General features: G+C 34.7%; 1 protein-coding gene across 9 annotated transcripts in view; it reads right to left on the minus strand.

The window, feature by feature from the left end:
- Positions 1 to 22,834, minus strand: part of FUBP1 (far upstream element binding protein 1) — a 35,401-nt gene that overhangs the window by 6,789 nt on the left and 5,778 nt on the right. For 4 of the 9 annotated variants that reach the window (XR_011234570.1, XR_011234569.1, XM_069480157.1 and 1 more), the window contains exons 2-18: positions 21,369 to 21,459; positions 19,643 to 19,681; positions 19,116 to 19,155; positions 18,559 to 18,608; positions 18,382 to 18,453; positions 18,183 to 18,240; positions 15,204 to 15,366; positions 15,007 to 15,105; positions 14,781 to 14,882; positions 14,432 to 14,534; positions 14,225 to 14,325; positions 13,383 to 13,524; positions 12,350 to 12,510; positions 9,474 to 9,625; positions 9,310 to 9,389; positions 6,098 to 6,226; positions 4,251 to 4,325 (exon numbers count right to left, since the gene is read on the minus strand). Coding sequence is in view for 5 of the 9 variants with exons in the window: in XM_069480157.1 (XP_069336258.1) it covers positions 4,251 to 4,325; positions 6,098 to 6,226; positions 9,310 to 9,389; positions 9,474 to 9,625; positions 12,350 to 12,510; positions 13,383 to 13,524; positions 14,225 to 14,325; positions 14,432 to 14,534; positions 14,781 to 14,882; positions 15,007 to 15,105; positions 15,204 to 15,366; positions 18,183 to 18,240; positions 18,382 to 18,453; positions 18,559 to 18,608; positions 19,116 to 19,155; positions 19,643 to 19,681; positions 21,369 to 21,459 (1,657 nt within the window). In the remaining 4 variants the exon portion in view is untranslated. Of the gene's footprint in view, positions 1 to 4,250; positions 4,326 to 6,097; positions 6,227 to 9,309; positions 9,390 to 9,473; positions 9,626 to 12,349; positions 12,511 to 13,382; positions 13,525 to 14,224; positions 14,326 to 14,431; positions 14,535 to 14,780; positions 14,883 to 15,006; positions 15,106 to 15,203; positions 15,367 to 18,182; positions 18,241 to 18,381; positions 18,454 to 18,558; positions 18,612 to 19,115; positions 19,156 to 19,642; positions 19,682 to 20,477; positions 20,541 to 21,368; positions 21,460 to 22,834 lie in introns of all 9 variants that reach the window. The other 5 variants (XR_011234568.1, XR_011234567.1, XM_069480156.1 and 2 more) reach the window with 2 other exon arrangements.

The raw sequence follows: 22,834 nt of genomic DNA on the forward strand, positions 1-22,834 counted from the left end.
GTCATGTAAAGAAACACAATTCAAGCAAATCTGAAGCAGGTTTCAATATTTCGAAAACTGCCCAGTAACAACAGCAATAAAACCATACAATGTCTCTTACAAATTGCACACTTAAAAAAAAAGTAGCAACAATTTCCATTTTAGGTTTACAACAGAAACTAAACCTCATTTTAAGAGATATTCATTTTCAAGGCAAATTAACACACTTGTCACACTAGAAAAAAAAAAACAAACTTTCCTTGGGGCCACAGTGTTTTATTACAAAAATGGAATAAAAACGTCAAAAAACGATTCTAATTTAATGAAAAATTTGGTTTTTTACATTGTTTTCTGTGTGCGTGTTACACACAATTAAACTGTCGCTATTAATTGCAACAACAAGAATATCAACAAGATTTTCAGAATCAACTGCAGGGTTTTGCCCCGGGGGCCACCCATCACATAACACATATGCTACAGCATGGCAGCGTGAGTTGCCTGTACACCATGGTGACTCCCAAGGTAAAGAGATGTGTGAATTATATATGCTTCACGAAGCCCTGGCCTCAAAACTAGCCTGAGCTAAACACAACTCACACAGCAGTTAATGTGTTAATTATAATTTGGTAGAAACAGGCAGGCGCATCAAAGAAATTCGTCAAATACTCCCTAAAAAACCACAACCCTCCCAAACTGATATATCCCTGTAGAAAGCTAATAGTAAACATGTTATACTCTAAGAAAAACAAACACTTGTTAAATAAGTTGTCAACATTTAACATTCCAATCTTAAAGGATGCCTAAGAAAAACATTTCACTCTTCTTATCTAAAGGGCAAAACGTGATTCATTTTGCCCAGTTTGAAGTAGAGAAAGAACTCTTCCTATCCTATCTACTTAAGACTAAGCTCTCTCCCATGGCCTCCTGTTACCTCCCTGCCTCCTTTAGACTTGTACTTCCTTATCTTGCTCCCCTTATTCCTCTTTGGTTACTGTCTTGATGCCAGATATTTTAGTCTATACTTTAGTAGAACATTATCTAACATTTACATAGAACTTTACAACATATGAAGTTTTGCTCTAATTTCATTTTGTCCAAAAGATGAAATGAACTCTTTCTCTAGTTTACTTGTAACATATTACAGCCCAAGAGATAGACCTTGCTTGAATAGATTCGAACACTAAGAATCCCTATACACCTGCCATGCTTCCCAGAAGTCCTCACTCTCTCCTTTAGGTTTAAAGTATAAGATAGATGCTAAGGGTTCAAAGTCTACCTATATCAGTGCTTAACATTATAAAGGCCTTCCTTAAGGCAAACTTTTCCTAAAATGTCTTCACTTAGCCTCATCCAAACCAGAATTACCTCTCTCTGCTTTGAAACCCTGTTTGTTTCCTAAGGGTCTTTAGCTCTTCTAGCTTCAAAAATACCCACCTCCAGATTACTGCCACCCCTTGACTTAAAATTCCTTTTTTAACCCTCTATAATTTCATCTTTAAAATGATTGTCTCTCTTGAGTTCTCTTAGTGTTATCCTAGGAAATTTAGAATGCTTTTAAAAAATTCCAAAACTAATTTTGGAAACTTAATTCAAACCCGTTTCAACTGAGGTTTATTTACTAATAAGCAATTAACAAATTTACAGCATTAGTAGGGTTTTCTGTTCTTAACAGGAAAAGCTGAAATTAGGCTTCAAAAGCTGGGACAGCCCTCCTAGTTTGGTGAAGAGGGCACCTGGATGAGGAATCAGGAAATCTGGAGTCCTAAGAAATCCTAGCCCTGCCACTAGAAGAGTCAATAAGGGAGTTGGATTTGGAAATTAAGATCTTTATCTCTCTACATTTTTATTCCTTTTTCTCCTTCAAGAAACTTGAAGACTGAACTATATTAAGTTTTATGCCTTGAGGTCTCTTATTTGTGGTAAAAAAAATCCTGAGGACAAGTAAGGTACCTATTAATAGCAGACATTACAGCAGTTACACAACTAATCATTTACCAGAAGAGCTTTTATAGAAAAAGATAAATTGACCCTGTAGCTATCATATAATGAAAAATGCTCATTAAACATCTGACTACATCACCTAGCATTATTTCCTTTAAGATTTACATATGAGAAGGAATCATCACCTAACCTGTCTACTTTCCTCATAAAATGAACAGGTGATCACTGTAGTACTATAAAAAAATGCATAACAGAAAAGAAGGAGGGGGAGGGAGGATCTTGAGTCACAAAGTGTTAATTATTTCTATGCCATCTGTTCACACTGAAAATTCAAGACATTATAGCACAGTATCTCTAAAATTAGAATTTTAGAAAATAGTTGGCAGGGAAATGGTCGACAATAAAAAAATTAAAACAGGCAAGGTGAAATATCTACCCTTAACAATAAAAATTAGAATTCAAACATCTACCCATTTTGCGTAAGTAAAATGTAAAAAGGCTAAATAATAAGTTTATTAATGGCCATGTTGCAAAGAAACAATAAGATAAAATAAAGGACAGAATCCAAACTCAATCCTTAGTAATTACCTAAGTCCATCAACAGGCCTTTGTTTTTACCTACTTAATAATTAGAGAACATGTCTGGCATGTTATCCACTGTAAAAATACAACTCAGAGCTAATGGTTTTCAATCTGAATATACCTAACCATTTTTTAAAAAACATTTCTTTTTAGAGACAGAGGCTCTTACTATGTTGCCTAGGCTGGCCTCAATCTCCTGGTTCAAAGGCTCCTCTTATCTCAGCCTTCCAAGTAGCTCAGACTACAGGCATGTGCCACCGTACCTGACTCATGTTCAACTCTTTCAAATGGTGATGTTATTTTCACTAAAGTTAAGATGACTATGGGTCCTGACCACTACGTTGTCAGGGCATAATTAACTGCATCCCTACCCATTCTCAAAAGTATCCCAGCTCGGAAAACAAATTATGTAGTTGCCATAATTAGAGTATGCTGTTTTGAAATTAAAAATTTCTTTTTGTAGAATTTTAGCTACTGTAGATCTGCTTAAGATAACCTGGGTCCCCAAAACATAAATTAATGAATCTGTTAGAGCCTCAGAAATAAGATGCAGCACAACTCTCCTGAAAAGCCATTTTTTCTTTCTTTAAAATCAGTTACGTAGAACATCTTTACAACTAGACATATATACTTTTACACAAAAAAAGATTAATACTATCCTTCTGAAAATTTTTCTTTCTGTGGAAAATGAGAAATATTCCTTGGCAAAGAAACATATGAAAATTTACATTGAGAATTACAAGTAGATTGTATCTTATGATAAAACTCTACCATCTATAGATTCTTTCTATGCTAGTGAAAGATGGGCAAGTTTATCTATTTAGCTTTTCATTTGTGACAACTGGCTGTGGTGGTGTGTGTTAGTCTTAAATGACTAAGAGGAAAGCATCTGAAAAATAACTGTGTTTCTGGAGTATAATAATAGGTTCCAATGGTCCCCAAAAGAGACAGACGTGGGACACATGCTTGGGACCCAGACCCTCTTAGAAGTCAAATTCTGGTTCCATGATTTAGTAGTTGTATGACTTGTTCCCCAATCTGTACATGTTAAACGTCAGTGAAGATATATTCTTTTCCTTCCTAGCAGTTTATAGTAATGTATTTACAAATTTCTTAAAACAACTGTACCCTTCACAAGCATATAAACAGAAGGCAGCGTTCCTAGCTATTATGCCCATAACTGCATTCTCAGCATCTATAACTACGCTTGGCATATAGCACGTACACTATAATTGCTAAATGAAAATGGCTTTTCTAAGTGATTGTTTTCCCTTTTTCATATATGCAAATGTTATTTATGCGTATGAAATTCACTTCCTCTGTCACTGTAGGTCACTTCTTACCTGCTTTAATTTGCAGCAAATATAATGGTATCACACACAACCAACTTTTGCCTGGCACTCTAGTAATATTCAACGTCATATGTGCCAGTGAGGAAATTTCTAGTTTCAATTAATAACCGGTTGAGAAATGCAACTAGAAATAAAAAGACCTGCTTGCTATGTAACCACAAATTTAAAAATTATTTGAAAAGGTCTTGATATGTCTCCAAGTCCAATAACTTTAGAATGCATTCTTATTCAATTATTCTCCTCTTCAAGATTTTACAAGTTAATAAAAGGATGAAAGTCACCCAAGGTAATAAAAATACGGTATGAATATGCTTTTATTAAAATCTTCAACATTCTAACGTGTATTTACTAAGTGTTTCAACTTAAATACGTATTTTTAAGAAATGTACAACATACCCATTTTCTTGTAGTACTCTTCCCAAGCCTTGGTATAATCAACCTGTCCAGCTGGAGCTGGATTCTGCTGATCTCCTTTTTCAAGAAAAAAAAAAAAAGAAAAATATGGTTGAAGTTTTTAAAAGGCAATTTTGGGCCTTTCTTTCTGTTGTTTGTAAGAGTTAGCAGTGAGAATAGGAGGGAGGTGCTGCATGGTACTGGCATCCCTGCTGGTGCCAAAGACAAGAAGCCATTGAGGATACAGAGGTGGTGGACAGAGAAGACAACCAATGTGTTTGTAAGACTGGTTATATTAAGCATAAGTAAATTGGGTCAAATAAGGAAATACACTGAGGATAATGGTTTCCCACCATTTTTAAGTTCTAAAAGGGAAAAGGCTAGAAAACTTTGAAGTGTTGAAACAAATTTGCAGGTGATATGAATATAGGTTTTAAAAAAAAAATATGGATGTTTGTGTTTTTTATGTTATGTGTATGTAAATGTATTTCCTAGCTATCTGTCTGCTGAAAGGAGCTAGCAGCGAGTATACTTAGTTTGGTTTCTAAATACCATCCTCTACTAAAAGGACTCAGGGTTCCTTGAAGAAATGGCTGATTCTAGGGATGGAGCCCAGAAAACACAAAATATGCATCTTATCAGGCAGTAAGGAAGTGCTTCAAGAATGACAAGCATTTCAGAAGGATAAAGGAGCCACCTTGAAGACACTCCTGTTGGCCAAATCTAGGATAATCTAACAAAATAATAAAAATAGTTTAAAAGCATAATCTATTGGAAAAAAACAAAACAAAACGAGAAATCCACACTGACATAAAAAACTCAATAGGATGAAAAGAAAGTTCCTCTTTACAGTAAAACACCAACTAATAAAGGTACAATGATGGAAACAGAAAATTATCACCATAGTGGTAGTTGAATCAGGAAAGAGTTATCAATGAAGGCTAAGGTTGACAGGTTGGAGTTTGAGGAGGACAGGACACTGGCATAAGACCACAGAAAATACTGATTAATTCCACACACAAAAAATTGTGATTTCATGGTATAGAATCCTGGCAGACACCAGTATGACCAAATAAACAAGTTTACCACCACCAGGGATGGAACCCATTTCAATATTTTATCACCCCTGATATAACAGACTAAGTCACTAAGTAGAGTGCAGCATCATTTGAGTTTTTTCTGCCAAATAAAGCATAACCTCATGGTCATGATAAAGGGTTGAAGGGACCTAGGTTGATATTCTATAAAACAAAAAGTTTATACACTTTATAACACAAAAGAGAACAAAAGACTAGGGAAGTATTTCAGATTGGTGAGACTTAATAGATCTGACAAGTAAATAAGATACATGCTACTAATGGGACCTTAGTTCAAAAGAGAAAAAATGTTGTGACAATTGTTAAAATCTGAATAAGGGTGGTGCACTCACACAGTAATGGTATGTCAATATTGATTAACTGATTTGAAGGGCATATGGAGGGTTACGTATTTTTAGAGAAATACACAAAGGAGTATTTAAGGCTAATAATGCATCATGTCTACAGTTTACTCTTAAATGGTTCCTTTCAGAATAATGGATATGAATATACACATATGATAGAGACCATAATGGAATAAATGGGGAAATAAAACTAACAGCTGTGTTGTCTGGGTGTTCTTGGTATTATTCTTATAACTTGTTTGAAAGTCTGAAGTTATTTCCAAGTAACTTTTTAACAAAAGAAAAATCTGCCTACTGAAGTTGTAATTGAATAATGTTAGAAATTTTAGGCATTAAACAGTGATGTACTTCACATATAATTCCAAATATAAGTTTTGGCTTTCACATACAAAATAAGCTCTTTAGTTACCTTGTCCATTAGTTTGGGTTGTAGCTGGTGCACCTGCGGGAGCTGCAGGTGGTGGCTGTGCTTGCTGTTGATAATAGTGAGCATAATAAGCAGCCCAGGCTGCTGAATTTGGATCCGTTCCTGCTTTAGCTAGAATTAATAAATACAAGTTCAAAGTTTGCACCTAAAGTCTGTAATCTCTCTCAATTCTCTCTCACACACACACATAAACACACAGCTCTTTGGCAAATAATGCAGACCCCAAAATTAACTAGAACATCAAAAATAAATAGGAAATGAAAACTTACAAATTTTCTATTATTTTCATTGTCACCATTAGCTTTTATTATAGAAAACCGAGGTTTAGAGATCAAGTGACTTTCCTAGGTTACAAAACTAGTGAGTGGCAGAATTGGCTCTGAATCCAATGCTTAAACCATCCTGTGCCCTTGTTCTTTCCCCTCAAGCTTAACAGTTCTATGTGGCGGATGACTAACAGAAAAGATTTCTAGGGGGTAACTTGTGTAAGAAAGAAACAATTATTTTAGAACTATGAATGCTGTTCTATCCTGTTTCCAATGAAGAGAAAAAAAATTTTAGGAAAAAATAAAGAGGTTATTCACATTTCATTCTATTTCACAGTAAATGTCATAAACTTGTTGTCATTACCCTACTGGAAATTCTTCATTTATCCCCTAGAATCTTCAGGATGGTCAATGCTTTTAAGTACAACATGTTCAACATCTTAACAATCTGGACCCTCTGGCTTATCCTTTCCATTCCAGCCTCATCTCCTCCTCTGTCATTATCTCTTCAACAGTCAAGTTTTAGCCTTAACACATTGCTTGTACTTTTCAGAAGTTACCATGTTCATGTTTAGGCCTTTGGCCATGTTATATTTCCTCTACATTTGGCTCATCCTTACTCATCCTTAATATATCAACTGATGTGGGAACAGTTTGAGATCTCTCAGTCTTCTAGAAACCAGAAATCCTCTTGCTGATTCTGTCCTTTTTATACTAGGAATACCATATAACACTACAGGTGTGTTGTTATTAGTTTGTATCCCCAAGAAGAATATAATTTCCTTAGCCAAAGTCTGTGTATCTGTTTAGCCTTCATCCCAAACAGGCAGCAATTCTCAGCAGCTTAACAAAGGTTAGTGAAGTTTGAGAAAAAGGAGCAAGGATTTCTAGAAAAAGAAAATTATAAGGTGATACAATTACAAGGTATTATTAAGCCACCCTCCAAACTTTCAATTGCTCACTGTACTGCTTTTCTATGTTGGATTATTTATATATCTCAATAGTGTCATTATCTCTATATTAATTTAAAAATATAATTATTTCACTTGACACATGTCTGGATAGAGAAATTAAGATAAAATACTTTAGGAAGTGATACTTGGACTCGCAAATGTGTAAACCACACCAAAAACCAGGCTCACAGTTACATGAAACTAATATGTACTAAGAACTTAATATTCATTCAACATAAGATTCATTCATTTACCATTTTATAGGTAAGAAAACAGAGGCCTAGGAATTCAAAAACTTGCTTGACATCCCACAATTAGTAAGTTGTAGGATCTACATAGGACTGATCTAGGTTTGTTTGACTCTGAAGTCTAAATTCTTGACCACTACATAAATCCACAACAGATCATTAACATTTTTTTATAAAAACAGATTTTAGTTCAGGTGATACTGATGATAAAATATTACACAATTCTAAGTCTAATATAAGCAATATCTAACCCAGGGACTCAGTAACCCTTTCATAACTCTGAGCTGGGCCAACCAGCTGACTATCTTTTAACTAAATGGGTTACTTCTTTCCCAAAGGCAATGCTAAAAGCTACATTCATTGACCGTTCTTATAGTGGTGACTTCACTACTCCTCCAAATTGAAAACAGATTGTGAAAGAGACTATTCCTTATTCCCATTATTTTTCTCAATCAAGCTCCCTACTCAAACACTGCTCATAGTTGAAATCCTGGCAGATCCAACTTACACAATATAAATCTGCCCCTTAACCCACTCAAACTTAAGTCACATTCCTTTGCTTAATCATACCCTCCTAATTAGCTTGAGAGAAAGAAAAATCCTTTCATTCTCAAAAGATGAACTTTCAGAATATTATACAGTAAATCATATTTGATACTTTTTCTGTACCCTGTGAGCCCTTCGATCACAGGATTGCTTACGCTGAAGTGCATTCTTCTGCTATAGCACATGAACCTCACTTTGCATACCCAGATCCTAGCACAACTCAAGTTGTTTGTTGAACAAGTAGAAGTTGTGGTTATTTGGTGACTGTCATGTTGTATCATCATATTCCAAAGAGCATACTTCCTATGAAATTAAAGTATGTTATAATATAGGGCCACAATTAAATACCAAAATGTTCAATCAAATGCAACACAATTTCATTTAAATCAATTACTTCTGGTTTTTTGTGATAAATATGCTATGTGTAGAAAGTAGTCCATAATTCAGTATACGTTCCTTGAACCTACTCCAGTGAGGGGCCTAAAAGGTAGGTAGCAGGTGAGAAAAAAAGATCATAAATAAATGTCAACTGGTTTCAAAGAATGACTCTTTGACCAAGATGGAAAGCAAACTACGGGGCATGAGAAGATACAAGAATAGAATAGAATGTAAAATATATAAAATCCAGATCTGAATATAGAAAATATTTAAGTATATTTTAGAGTTCTAGCATGCAGTTATTAAATACAGGACTGATTTTTACTAACATGAAGTTGCCTTATCAAAAGTACTAAAACAGTTTATATCTTATTTGATAACTTGGGAGTTTAATGACCAAGTATTTAACACTCTGTTACTCTCTCACATAATTTTATAAATAAACGTAAATTATCCTTTCATCGATATTGTCACAGTTAACATACAACTGACAGCACTGGTATCTAAAACCTAAGACACTGCACTTCTTCCTGTAGCTTTTGGCTTTTAGCATTCTGCTGTATCAATTCATAACCAGAGAAAGTCAAATGCAGCTAGAAAAAAATTTCACCAAAGCAGACAACATACTCATGTAGGTCTTATGCACTGTGGTAGAAGCAGTGCCTAATACTCTACCGAAAGACTACACTAAATGAAGACAAAGCATACAAATGCAGAATCCATACTAGAACATTTAAGAATGTACCAGGGGTGGAAAACAAACAATACAGATAGCACATAATGATAACTATCTTTGTTTTCACCTGGATCAGGAGGAGCCTGCTGCTGCCAGTGTGGATATGCATTTCCCCACCCCTGGGGAGCATATGGGGCTGGAGGACCACTGAAAAGAAAATCAGCATAAAAATACAAGTTACCAAAAGCTAGAATCTTTGAGGAAAAGCCCAGAACCAAACCCAATACTTACTGAGGAGCTGGGCCAGGTGGTCCTGGATTATAAGGTGCAGGGTTGTATGGTCCCATTGGAGTTCCAGGCCCTGGAGGCCCAGGAGGCCCATGGGGGCCTGGGACCCCATGGGGCCCATGGGGTACAGGTGGCCCTAAAGGATTTACTGGGCCCTGCAAAAAAGTAAGATGACATACAAAAATTAGGAAAACAGTAATGAACAATTCTAAGGCCAAATAATCTTCCATTTCTACCCTCTTCTAGTCATAAGTAACAAATTTTAGATTTTCCTACCTTTCCTCATTAATGTTACAAAGTTATTTTAACTCTACCATATTAATGAGACATGTAAAATTCATGAAAATCAATAAGCATTTAACACTTAAATGCAAATAGTGATACAAATCATTTAGCTTCTACTCTATTTTTTTCAGAGAGCACTATTTCTCTTTTCTTTTACAATTCTCACTTCTCTATTTCCTTTTTATCTTAATCATGCAAGTCTATTACATATCAGATCCTTATCCCTAGCTCTTCTGGAGAGCACTCTCTAGCTGTTCTCTCTGCATCTACTCTACCTCCACTCTAACAACGGATGACCATCTTGACAATGCTCCCTAAACATTGTCCTTAGGTCCCATATCATGAATTGTCTTCTGAACACTTCACCTATAACGCAACAACTAGTTCACTATCTAACTAAAGTCCTCCTTACAACCTTTCTATTTCTGTCACTGGAACTCCATTTAGGTCAATAATTTAAATAATGTCCTCTAATAGCATGAAAACTCCCTTTGTAATTCACACAACAAATCAGGATATTTCATCATTATTAAGCCACATTCTAATTAAAACTCCTTTCATGTAGGTAATACTGGCCACGTGACATTTTGGACAAAGTGCTTAAACTACATTTACTTGTCAATTTTCTCACTGCAAAATAATGAAACTAAACTTCACGACATTTAATGTCCCTTTAAAATAGTATAAATAACTTCTCCAAGGTCACATAGCCAGTAAATGATTCACGGGATTTTGAACCCAGGCAGTCTGACTCTAGAGTATATGCTCTTAACCACCAGACTTAATTGCTTCTCTAAAACAACCTATCTTATTTCTCCATGAATCCAACAGAAATCCTAACCCATACATGTGAGCCTAATACCATAAAATCAAAACCCAAGATGTGCTATTCATTTTTCTGCTTTGGCTTCAAATTCTGCTGTCTTCACTGAGAGTCCATAAAAATCTTCATTTTTGAACAATTAAACTAAATATCTGTACAAAAGAACATACAGTGAACGTGTACATTTTTATAAGACGTACTTCAAGTATCTTTTCTACAGCTATTACTGTCTTTCAAAGTAGACACAGTGTCAAACTTGTTTTTGCACCCCATTCATAGCATGAAAAACACCAAAAAGAACTTTCCCAAGAGCCAGGTGGGGTGGGCCATGCCTGCAAAACCAGCACTTTGGGAGGTCAAGGTGGGAGGATCACTTAAGGAGAGGAGTTTGAGACCAGCATGGGCAACAAAGCAAGACCCTGTCTCTACAAAAAATTTAAAAATTAGCCAAGCGTGGTGGCATGTGCCTGTAGTGCCAGCTACTCCAGAGGCCAAGGCAAGAGGATCCCTTGAGCCCAGGAGTTTGAGGCTGCAGAAGTGAGCTATGATTGGGCCAATGTACTCCAGCTTGGGTGACACAGTGAGACTCTATCTTTCAAAAAATAAAAACAAAATAATGAATTGCTGGTTTTTTATAAACAGGAAAAAGGGGAGTAGTGGAATTTTTGAGCATCTCTGAAATAAAAGACTATTCTTTATAGATTTGAGCATTATAGTTTGAGTTACAGGACAACATTGCGTACATAAAATTTATATATGTATTCTAAAAGAAAACTTAAATATGAAGCCAAACTCTTTAAAATTAGAAATTATAAGCAGTTGTATTAGTGTCTAGCCTAGAGTGGTAACAAATCTTTACTAACTCAGTTATCACCATACATTATTTATAATGCTTTTGCAGTTGCTCTTTTGGTGTTTGGGATAACTAATGTTGATTCATATTTCTTCACTTAATTTCTAGCTCAGGTATTAAAAGCCCACGGACCTCAAGAACTTTGATTTTCTCTAGTCATGAAAGCTCTCATTTCAAATTCTTTAATCTCTGAACCCAATATCCCACTAATTGTCTTTTGATAAAGTAGTCTTTATTTTCATAAAAAAAATTAAAAAAGTTTTCCCAAAAAATTCTAATTCTTAATAACTTAAGACGTTCCTTCATATCTTAATTACTTCAGCATCACAAAAAACCCAGTAAAATACTATCTGTCTCATTTACAAAAATGCCATGAAGGCTCTTCATACTTTTTTGTTCTACCACAAGCAAACTTTTCTAGAGCAAAAATCTCCAAATTTGGATGTGCATCAGAATCACCTAAAACACATCTAAAGTACATCTTACAAAAATGTACACAGACAGTATCTATGTATGTTATATGCATTTTAAAAGCTGCAAATGATTGTGAGCCAGTCCGCATCTGATTCATCTTTTTTGCTTCCCCATGGTTGCATTTAACACCTTAATAAATAATGAATTCCCGTAACTATCTCCTTCAACTATGCTTCACAACCTTCCACCTAACATCGTGCCTGCAGGTAATGCTACCCTTTTTTATCTACTCACACCAACATAATGTAGTTCTGAAAATCTGTAACTGCATATTTAATTAGGTTATTTTTATAGATGGAAAATCGTTTTCATGTTTTATGTATCTATTGTATCACAAAACCTGTAATTCAGACTAAAAATTGTACATTTTCCTGTGGTATACCTGAATTAATGTATTATATAATAGGGTCTACACTATAAATTAAAAGTTTAAGGCATACTCACACCAATCTTTTCTTCTATAAGTTGCCGAGCATAGTCTATTTGCTGTGGAGTGCCACGAATTGTAAATAACTTCATATTAGGATCTGCATTAGGTGGAGGATTTCTCTGAAGTTCTATTCTTGCACCAGACTGTTGGCTTATGCTTTTTATGGTTTCACCTCCTAAAACCAAAAGACAGTAATTTCTCTAAAGGCTCCAAAGATGTAAAAGAAGCTATTCAGAAGAAAATGGTCACAATTAAAGAGGCCACTGGCTGAGTGCAGTGTCTCATGCCTGTAATCCCAGCACTTTGGGAGGCCGAGGCGGGAGGATTGCTTGAGCCCAGGAGTTCGAGACCAGCCTGGGCAACATAGCAAGACCCCATCTCTACAAAAAAGAAAAAAAAATTAGCCAGACATAGTATTGCACGTCCATAGTCCTAGCTACTTAGGAGGCTGAAATGGGAGGATCCCTTGAGCCCAGGAGTTTGAGGTTGCAGTGAGCTACGGTGATGCCACTGCATTCCACCCTGGCCATGACAGAGGAAGACACTCTCTCTAAAAAAATAAAAATAAAATAAATAAATAAATGTGCCACTAAAAAAATAATTTTGGCCAGTATCCTATTTAACAATATTCTATTAGGATTTTCCATTTAATATTCTACACTTTAAATCAAATTATACAAAATATTTCATGCTTTTCTTAAAAATGTATGTTTACTTAGTACGCTTATACACAATCTTAATGTGGATTATAACTTACCAAAATATTTGCTTTAAATAAATTGCTTTTAAAAGCCATGTAAATCTTGCTTTTATTCTTGTTTAAAAAGAAAAAAAAAGTAATCTAAAGATAAACCAACACATTCAAATTTTAATAAATATGAAGGAAAAAGCAAAGTGAACAAAGAAAAACACTCAAACCAGTTTTGGGGTCAAAAGAAGTTTCTTACACTAATAATTAACTGTTGGTCCTCTTTCTCTAGAAGTCAATGAGATTCAAATCCTGCTCTTTTTATGTGTTAAACATTAAGATAATTTAAAATACATTGCCTTTTCCTATTATTAATCCAGTTTTCCCAGTTGGCACAATGAAATTAAATTCCTGTAGTCCACCAGGTGGTCCCATGTTCCAATTGCCTTGACCTCTACCTCTTCCTCGACCACCAGGTCCAGGTCCACCGGGATTACCAGCCTAAGGAGAGGGAAAGAAAAACAAGAAGAAAGTCAGAACAGAAATAAACCTTTCTTTCCACGATAAAATTATTATGACTGTTTCTCCCAACTGATATTTGTGAGCCAGAAATTTAGAGATGACTTGGCCTAAACAATCACCAATTAATACCTATGATTTACTATCTATCTATACATCTCAGAGATGAGATCTAGCTCTGTCACCCAGGCTGGAGTATAGTGGCTCAATCATAGCACACTACAGCCTCTAAGTCCTGGGCTTATCCTGCCTCATCCTCCTGAGTTAGCTAAGACTCCAAATGTTATACGTGTGTGTCACCATGCCAAATGAATTTTTTTTTTTTTAAAGAGATAAAGTCTTGCTATGTTGCCCAGGCTGGTCTCAAACTCCTGGTCTCAAGCAATCCTCCTACCTCAGCTTCTCAAGTAACTGGGATGTTACAGGTGTGAGTCGCCAGCTCCTCCTATTTATTTTTTTATACTGGGATGAATAAGGTAGTACATTTATATAGCACTTCTTCCTGTTCCAAGATGGCTATCTTACAGCAATTTTAACTTTCTAACCATTAACACATTATTATGTAAACTCTGACATAAAAATATAAGGGGTAGGGGGAGAATTTTCAGATTAGATGAAGTAAAACACTTTCTCATGAAAACAAAAAATGAAAATGTTAGTTTTTTTTTTTTTTTAATCAAACCTGAACACTTCGAAGAAGGTCTGTAATGATTTCTGCAGCATGTTGGCAACGGTCTGGAGGTCCTGTTATTTGTGCTATTCTATCAGGTGTTGTTCCGTCATCTTCAAAACAAAGAAACAAATGGGGTGAATTAAATAATAAATGTGTGTGGGTTAATTCAATAATAATAATTGCTACCACACTTAGAAGATTAACATATGTATTCACCTGGCTTAAACTGAATTCGAACACCAGCATCATTTTGTATTTTTTTGATCATCTCTCCGTTTCTTCCTATTACAATACCAACAGCAAATCTTGGAATGGGAACCTAATGTAAAGACTAAGTATTAGAAAAGCTACTTCCTGAAAATTAATTTGCATCAAATGACAAAAGTATTAATATATACAATGCTATGTTTATATCAAAAGAACAACAAGATATAAAATATACAATTCTGTATTCTAGTAGAAAAGAACACCATGTTAGAGAAGGCTATTGAATACAAAACAGGAGAAACACTATTATTATATTTATGGATTAGCATACAACCATTTCTGAATGATTTTTACTTACATCTATCCCTTCATTTCCTCCTATTCTTGACCCATACTCATTTCGAACTTCTCTGAAACCACCTTGATCACGAATTAACTCTAACACCATTTCCTTGGCTTGCTAAAGTAGAAAAAGTTAGCTAATTTAGAAAGCATGTCTCACAACATTTTAATTATTCATGCACGTTTTGCTCAATCCCGTCCAACCCAAACTCCTTCTTTATAAAGTAGAAAGTTAAGTTTACTTGAACTTTATATGGGTCTCCTGTAATCCTAAGAGGTTTATCAGCGCCAGTGTTCTGAGGTCCATCTTGAATCATAACCATTTTAACTCCAGCCCGCTCCTGTTATAATCAGAGAAATCATATTTATTAATAAAAGAGTGGAAGAAAACTGACCTCAAAATAGACAAAAAGTAATCATTTATAAATGATAACAATACCTGAAGTTGTTTAATAGTCTCTCCCCCCTTTCCAATAACTAATCCTGCCTTGCTAGCTGGAATCATGATTTCTTGAACTGCATTTCCTGGTCCATCACCATGATGGAAGCCAGGAGCTGGTCTTCCTTTTTCAACAATCTGGTCCAGTAACCGTTTTGCTGATCTGTTATAACAAATTAATGTTAAAAAAATAAGGAATAGCACACCCAAGCTTTTCCAAATAGAGAAACATAAAATAACATAACCAAGTACTCCTATCCCAATTCAAGATTAGGTGCCTTAAAGCTAACTTATTTATTTGTTTGAGTCTCACTCTCTCCTCTCAGCTATAGTTCAGTGGTGCCACTATAGCTTACTGCAACCTCAAATTCCTGAGTTCAAGCCATCCTCTTGCTTCAGCCTCTCAAGTAGCTGAGACAGGCATATACCACCATGTCAGACTAATTTTTCTAATTTTTGTAGAGACAGGGTCTTGCTCTTGCTCAGGCTGGTCTCGAACTTCTGACCGCAAGCAAGCCTCCTGCCTCAGCCTCCCAGAGTGCTAGGATTATGGGCATGAGCTGCTGCACCCGGCCCTGTTTGTTTTAGATGGGGTCTTCATCGCCCAGGCTAGAGTGTAGTGGCCTGATCAAGGCTCACTGCTACAGCCTCAAAATCCTGGGCTCAAGAGCATCTTCCTGGCTCAGCCTCCCAAGTAGCTAGGATTACACCTACACACCTAACTAATTTTTAAATTTTCTGTAGAGATGGTATCTTGCTATGTTGCCCAGGCTGGTCTCAATCTCCTGGCCTCAAGTGATCCTCCCAGCTTGGCCTCCCAAAGTGCTGGGATTACAGGTGTGAGCTACCTGCCTGGCTGCTAAGAATGGTTTTGCTTTTAACTAAAATGAAACAAAAACAAAAAAACAAAAAGAAAAACACAAACAAACAAAAAAAAAATCAAGAGTCAAAGATTGTGACTATGCAATAAATTTTCTAGGTATACAATTTTAATTTTTGAGAACAGTACAAATTTCTAACGAATACTCTAAAGTTATCTCAGAACTAAGCTAATTCCTCCAAGAATTAATGATTTATTTACATTGTTAAAGCACATTTTGCTAACTCAAATGTTAATATTTGTTCATTCAACAAATACTTAAATATCAACTAAATGCTCTTCTAGGTAATGGGGTTAGAGGACTAAAGAAAACAGGGTTTATGCTAGAATGATTAACTTCATTAAGTAAAAACAGAATGTCAATAAATAACATGTCATTTGGTAAACACTATAAAGAAAATCAAAGCAAGATAAGGAGCATGCTTGGTGTGCTAAAAGACTACAAGGAGGCTAAATGGGGTTAGAAAAGATTGAGTTGATGGAAGAATGGTAAAAACATGAAGTGAGAAAGGTGGCAGATAGGCTAGGCCATAGAAAGACATTAACTTTTACTCTAAATGTGGAGGCATTATGGGATGCTGAGCAAAGTAGTGATATGAACTGATTTACATTTTAAAAGGATCACTATGGCTACACTACAAGAATAGACTATTGTGGGACAGGGTAAAAAGAATGAAGACATGTTGCAACAATACAAGCAAATGGTGTCATGGACTAAGGTATAGAAGGTGGCAAAAAGAAGCTGGATTCTGAATAAATTATGGAAAAAAATAACCAAGAGTTGCTTATGGATAAATGGTACATGAGAGAAAGATAAAACATTAGAACAGATTTGCCCATACAGGGAGATGAGGATAAATAAGATGAATAAAAGGGTAGTTTGGGGATAAGGTAGAAATCAAAGATTCTGTTTTCATGATCAAAGCTGTAGATGTCTAATAGACATTCAAGTGGAGATACGGAATGAGCAGCAAATATATGAATCTGTAATTTAGGAGAGAGATTAAGGCTGAAAATAGAAATTCAAGAGTATATAAAACTTACGGTATATAAAAGCCATATATTAAATTCAGTTTAATAGATTGAAGTCATCTGATAGATATGTGTCAATATACTATATGAGGACTGAATTTTGGAGCACTTTCATGTTGAGAGACTAGAAGTTAAAGCAGAACAGCCAAGACTGAGAAAGGGCAGCCAGTCACATAGATATCCTAAAGCCAAATAAATCAAGTATTTTAAGGAGGCAGTGGTTCACTGTGTCACATTGCTGACAGGCTGAAATGATGTGGCATTCATTTTGTAACCTTAAGAGGAGAAATTTCAATGAAAAGGTTGAAATTAAAGCCTAATTGACATTGAGTTCAAGAGAAAATTAAAACAGGCAGATGATATAGCAAAGGAAATTTATTGTAAAATAGAGTAGAGAAATAAAATGGGGGGTTCAGGGATGCGTTCCGTTCAGATAAGATTTTGAAGCATGTCAGTATGCTGTTAAAAATTATCTACAAAAGAAGGGAAACTAATAATTCAAGAGAAAGCTCAACTGCAGGGACATGATCTTCAGTAGGAAGGAAGGGCTGGCCTTAGGCAGGAAATATCTGAGTACTATGGGTATAGGAAACAAATGAAGGCTGAGAGATTTAGTGGTAGAGAAAGGTAGAATTGTTTTTTATTTGTTTCTATTATCTCAAATAAGCTTAAGTGGGAGAGAGGGGGTTAGATGCTGAAGATTTGGAGGAGGGGGGCATACAGTACTAACAAGGCTTGGAAGAAAGTGAATGGAACTAGAGAAATGTAGGCAACACAAAAGTTCACATGAGCTTAATTGTTTTGAGTTTGAGGTGACAGTTAATGTGACTGTCCATTTTTCTCCAGGCTACATTCGGCTTCTCGAATAGAGACTGGAGTAGATATAAAGATGGTTTAAATCATTTTCTGTGTCCAATGGTACAAATGATGAACCTGAATTGAGAAAGGTATGACGCATAAACTTTGGAGTTAGAGCAGGGAGATGATGGTGTTAAAGAAAGCAGTAATAAAGAACAAAGACAAAGTTCACGTTACTATAACACTACTTTTAATATTTTCATACTTACTGGACAGATTCAGGCGTTCCAGTTAACATACAAGACCTTTCTGGAAGGCCACCACTGTCTATAATTGAAAAAAAAAAAAAAAAAAAAAGGAAAGAAAAATTTAGGTCAAAAGATTAATAGGTAGCATCATTAGCACTAGAAAGCTAAAAAAAATACTAGTTTTCTAGTCACTTTGAAAATACCAAGAGAATAATGTTACCAGGAGCTATCTGTATTTTGCATCCAGATTCCTGTTGTATGCGTGAGATCTGTTCACCTCCTCTGCCAATTACTAGCAAAAATTTAAAAAAAAAAAAAAAAAAAAAAAAAATTATTTGCTGAAAGATTATAAAGTATGCTTTACATTTTCAAAACTTTAAAAAATTAGATTACTTACTAAAGCCAACCATTCCATCTGGAACTTTGTATTCTTCTGTCATTACAGACCTGCTAAGAATAACAGAAACTAACATTTTCCTTCAAAGCTAACTTATTTATGTATAAAACGTAATCTACTAATAAAAATAGAAGTCTAATGTCTCCTAATGGCTTAAACTAAGGTTCTTAGCACACATTCATGGGAAAATTATGGCCTTATTAGTTTAAACTAAGAATCTTAATTAAGGAGATCCACATCAAGTCAGGAAGGAATGGTAAATGAAACAGTCTGAAGACACGAACTGCAAAGGAGTTAGAGTTCAGAGAATATCATCTTAACAGTAAAACTAATTACTTCAGTTCTTCTAAAATGTCCCACCTATCCTTCCAAATTACAAATGTATCTCACTCAAAAAGAAAAATGATTGTTATGTTATCTTCCCAGGTGAAAGGAAATAAACTACATATACAAAAAAATATGTAGACACATATTCACTACACACTAACTTGGTTCTGTCTACAAATATAGCTCAACTAAAACTTGCAAAGTACTTTTTGAAAAGCTTTTGACTATACCTTTGCTGCTGATGCATTGGTGGTAACTGTGTTCCAAAAGCTACCAAAAAAATAAAAATAAAGTGAAAATTCAAAATTCAGGTTTACTTATATATTTAACAACACAATCACATCAAACACTCTAAGTCTCTCCCTGATGCACAAACACCTTGAAGAGAATAAAATTTTACAAAGAATACCTAAATCAGCATTGAGAGTAGCAAAAAAGCTAGTGAAAGGGCAGACATTATATTAGCCACAGCACAGCACAGAAATCTTTTCTTTTTCAAGAGGTATAAGCATAGTTTAAGAATGGAGTAGTTAAATAAATAAATGCAGCAATCAATCTTTATATATATCTGACCATAACTAAAGTGAGAGATTGTAAAATAGGAGTAAAAGGTATATATTTACAAAGAAATTCAGGCTGGACATTCCAAAGAATATGATCAACTAACTTCAAAGATACCCACCAAAAATAGGAACAAAACCTTAATGTTAAAATTCAGTTACTTCAACTTTTAACCCAGTTTAAAATAAATACTTACAGTCATTTTGAGGAGCAACTTTCTTAGCATCCGGTTGATCTGCAAAATTAAGAGTCTTTTAATTTTTTTGCCAAAAAATACAAAGTTTCTCCCCTCCCAATCAAGAATATCAATATAAGCATTTATTGAAATATCTTAGGGTATGGTTTATCATTTGAACCAAAGTTACCAAATCTCAACCCAAACTCAGTAATCTATAAGAAGAAAAACTACATTTCTTCCATTCTTTTATTCAAAAAAATGCACAGACATTTAAAATAATTCTCTTTGATTGTATCAAATCACTAATCTTAATGTATGTTAAGCACTTTAAAATGATACAAGACAATATTTGGTCCAGTACTATTTCATGTTAAAGGCTAATGATGCTTCTACTGCAGGAACTGAAGATTGAGGGGAAAAAACTATCAAAATATGAAAATATAACATATCAAAAGTAGAGTCTATCTGACAGTGACCACAAAGCTATGACCAAAAAAAAAAATCCCCAAACAAAACCCCACATTACAAAGCAATCTCAATTTAAACTGTTCTTTATTCCTAAACAAACATTTCACGGCATAAAACTTCAGCAGCAAAACTCAAAGCAACTACATGACTACCTTCATCTAAATCCACTGCACAGATGAATACAATTCATATCTTGGAATAGACAACCTATAGCTGAAAGTACTACATTCTCCTCCCCCCTTCAAACTTAAAATGATTAAGCATAAGAATGTTGTGCAGCAAAAATTTAGACACATAATCCAAGAAATATTTGTGTCCATTTAAGAATCCACTGGTTTATTTCATGTTTACATACTAAACACAGGTAATAAATAAAAATTCCTGCCTTTAAAAGGAGAGGGCATTCCCTCCCAGTGTGTTGTACTGCTCGTACTTGTCCAAGAGCCATCTACACATAAAATAAAAAGAATACATTACACACAACATCTGAAGCATCATTAGCTCATTTTTTTGTATATTAAAAACCTCACCATAAATATAAAAGACACTTAAATAAAAAGAAACCAAGTACTCCTGGGTCAACAGCTACAAATATATTCTAAAGGCTCAGTGAGACTTCTCCTTTAGAAAAATAAGGGCAAAAAGAAAATGTACCAAAATTCATACATCAAACCTAAAACAAAAAACACGTGCAAACTTCTAAGTTCAGAAGCTTCAACAATTATGTTTTTAAAAAAATATAAAGCACTATAAATCCTCTGTTTTAATCCACATGTTTAAAGTTAAACCTGAAACACAAAGTACTAAAACAAAGCAAAGAACATAAAAAATGGTATAACCTGCAACACACTATGGCAAACTATAGCAACTTCAACCTTCAAAGTAAAATCTGAAACAGCAAAAAAAAATGAAAACATAGCATATCAAGATTCATTTATATATGGGAAAAACCAGTGAAGTGTCTCCTAAACAATTTATATTTTGGGTTTTTTTTCAATAGTATTAACAAAGATGTCTGTGCAAACTGTCAATCTGGTGTAATACTAAGAAGGGGAAAAGAGACTGTTTTCTAATAAGACAAAACTTTCTGGTTGATTCAGATTTTACCTACCTTGTCTAGGCCTCTTTTTTGCCCTCTTCTGAGGCTAACATAAACCTTACAATTTTAAAAACCTTATAATAAAAGTATTGTCTCAATAAAATAACATTTGAAAAATAGTGAAAATCACTTCAACTAAACACTGTATAAAACAAAATACTTATGGCTGTAACTTACCTCCATCTTCTAAAGGTCTTTTTTGTCCCCCATAACCATAGTCATTTGAATTCAGTGATGTCCCAGCATCACCTCCAATTTTTGCTGCAATCTTAAGCCAAAAACACACTATCATTAAGGACAGCAAGGCAAACTACTATGTACTACTCGCTACTACATTTCCTCATTTATTTTTAATACACATATATGCTAATTATTTAGTTTCACTATAAGAAAACTCACTTGACAAATTACAATTACAGTTCAATTTATTACTACCATTATACTTCAGGGGAGTTAACAAATAATCATCACCTGGAATTTATCTTCTGATACATCCCCATAAGAACCAACAAGGAAGTAATCAATTAGGTATCTTAAGGAGAAACCAAACAGCTTTAAAGAAAATCTGGATCAATTCTACCAGAAGGTAGATTTCTTGCCATGGCTGTCTCCAACGACACTTCAAAAGACACGCATGGGCGTGGAGAATGTGAACATTTTGTGGGACTCTGTCTAGCATGGTAGTCACTAGCCGTATGTGGTTACCGAGTTCTTGAAATGTGGCTAGCCTCAGCTGACACGTACTTTAAGTGTAAAATATGCACTGAAGATTGAAACTTTGGGACATAAAGAATGTTAAGCATCTCAAAAAATTTTATACTAAACACATGTCAAAAGAGTAATATTTTTGATATGTTGAGTTAGACAAAATATGTGGCTTGCATTATATTTCTATTGGACAATGTTGTTCAAATTATACATGTAGGAGCCTGGAGAGCTCTAGTCTAAGAAAGCCTCAGCTACAGAACCATAATTTTATTAAAGTCACTTCCTTCTTGGAAGATTTTTAACTTTTAGAATGGGGCAAATAATTGCTTGCATTTGACTAAACAAATATTATATAAATACCAGCTACAAGTCACAAGTAGGGGGCAACCAGTGAATATTTACTGCATTTTTCTATGATAAGAGAAATGGAACTAATACTGCTTAGTGTCAGCAATGGGCCAAACTCCACATTGTGTTTTATATTCATTAGTGAAGATGTGTGATGGACTCATGAGTGTTCATTACATCATTCTTTCAACTGAATATATCTGAAATCTTCCATGATAAAAAAATTAAAGGAAACCAAACTTTCAGTGACTAAAATTCCCCAAGAGATCTTGATGTGGATAATCCAACTGCCTCAAGCTTTATAACAATCAGAAAACTGAAGAGTATATGCAAGGACTTGAGTCATAAATCCAATATGGATCCCTTAAGTCTAATATTTATGAGTACCTATATACTATTAATTACTTTCTAGATTTCCCCCTTTCTTCATCTGTAAATGCAAACACTTACTACAAAGCATATTAGGATCAAGTATTAAAATGCTTGATTAAAAAAAGGCATAAACTTGATTTTCCTGATTCTCTACAGCTTTGGTGAATCTAACCATTTTTCACTTTCTCAATTAAAAGCTTCATTTTGTCTTTGCA

Source organism: Eulemur rufifrons, chromosome 8 (genome assembly GCF_041146395.1).
Source record: "Eulemur rufifrons isolate Redbay chromosome 8, OSU_ERuf_1, whole genome shotgun sequence".
NCBI lineage: Eukaryota > Metazoa > Chordata > Mammalia > Primates > Lemuridae > Eulemur > Eulemur rufifrons.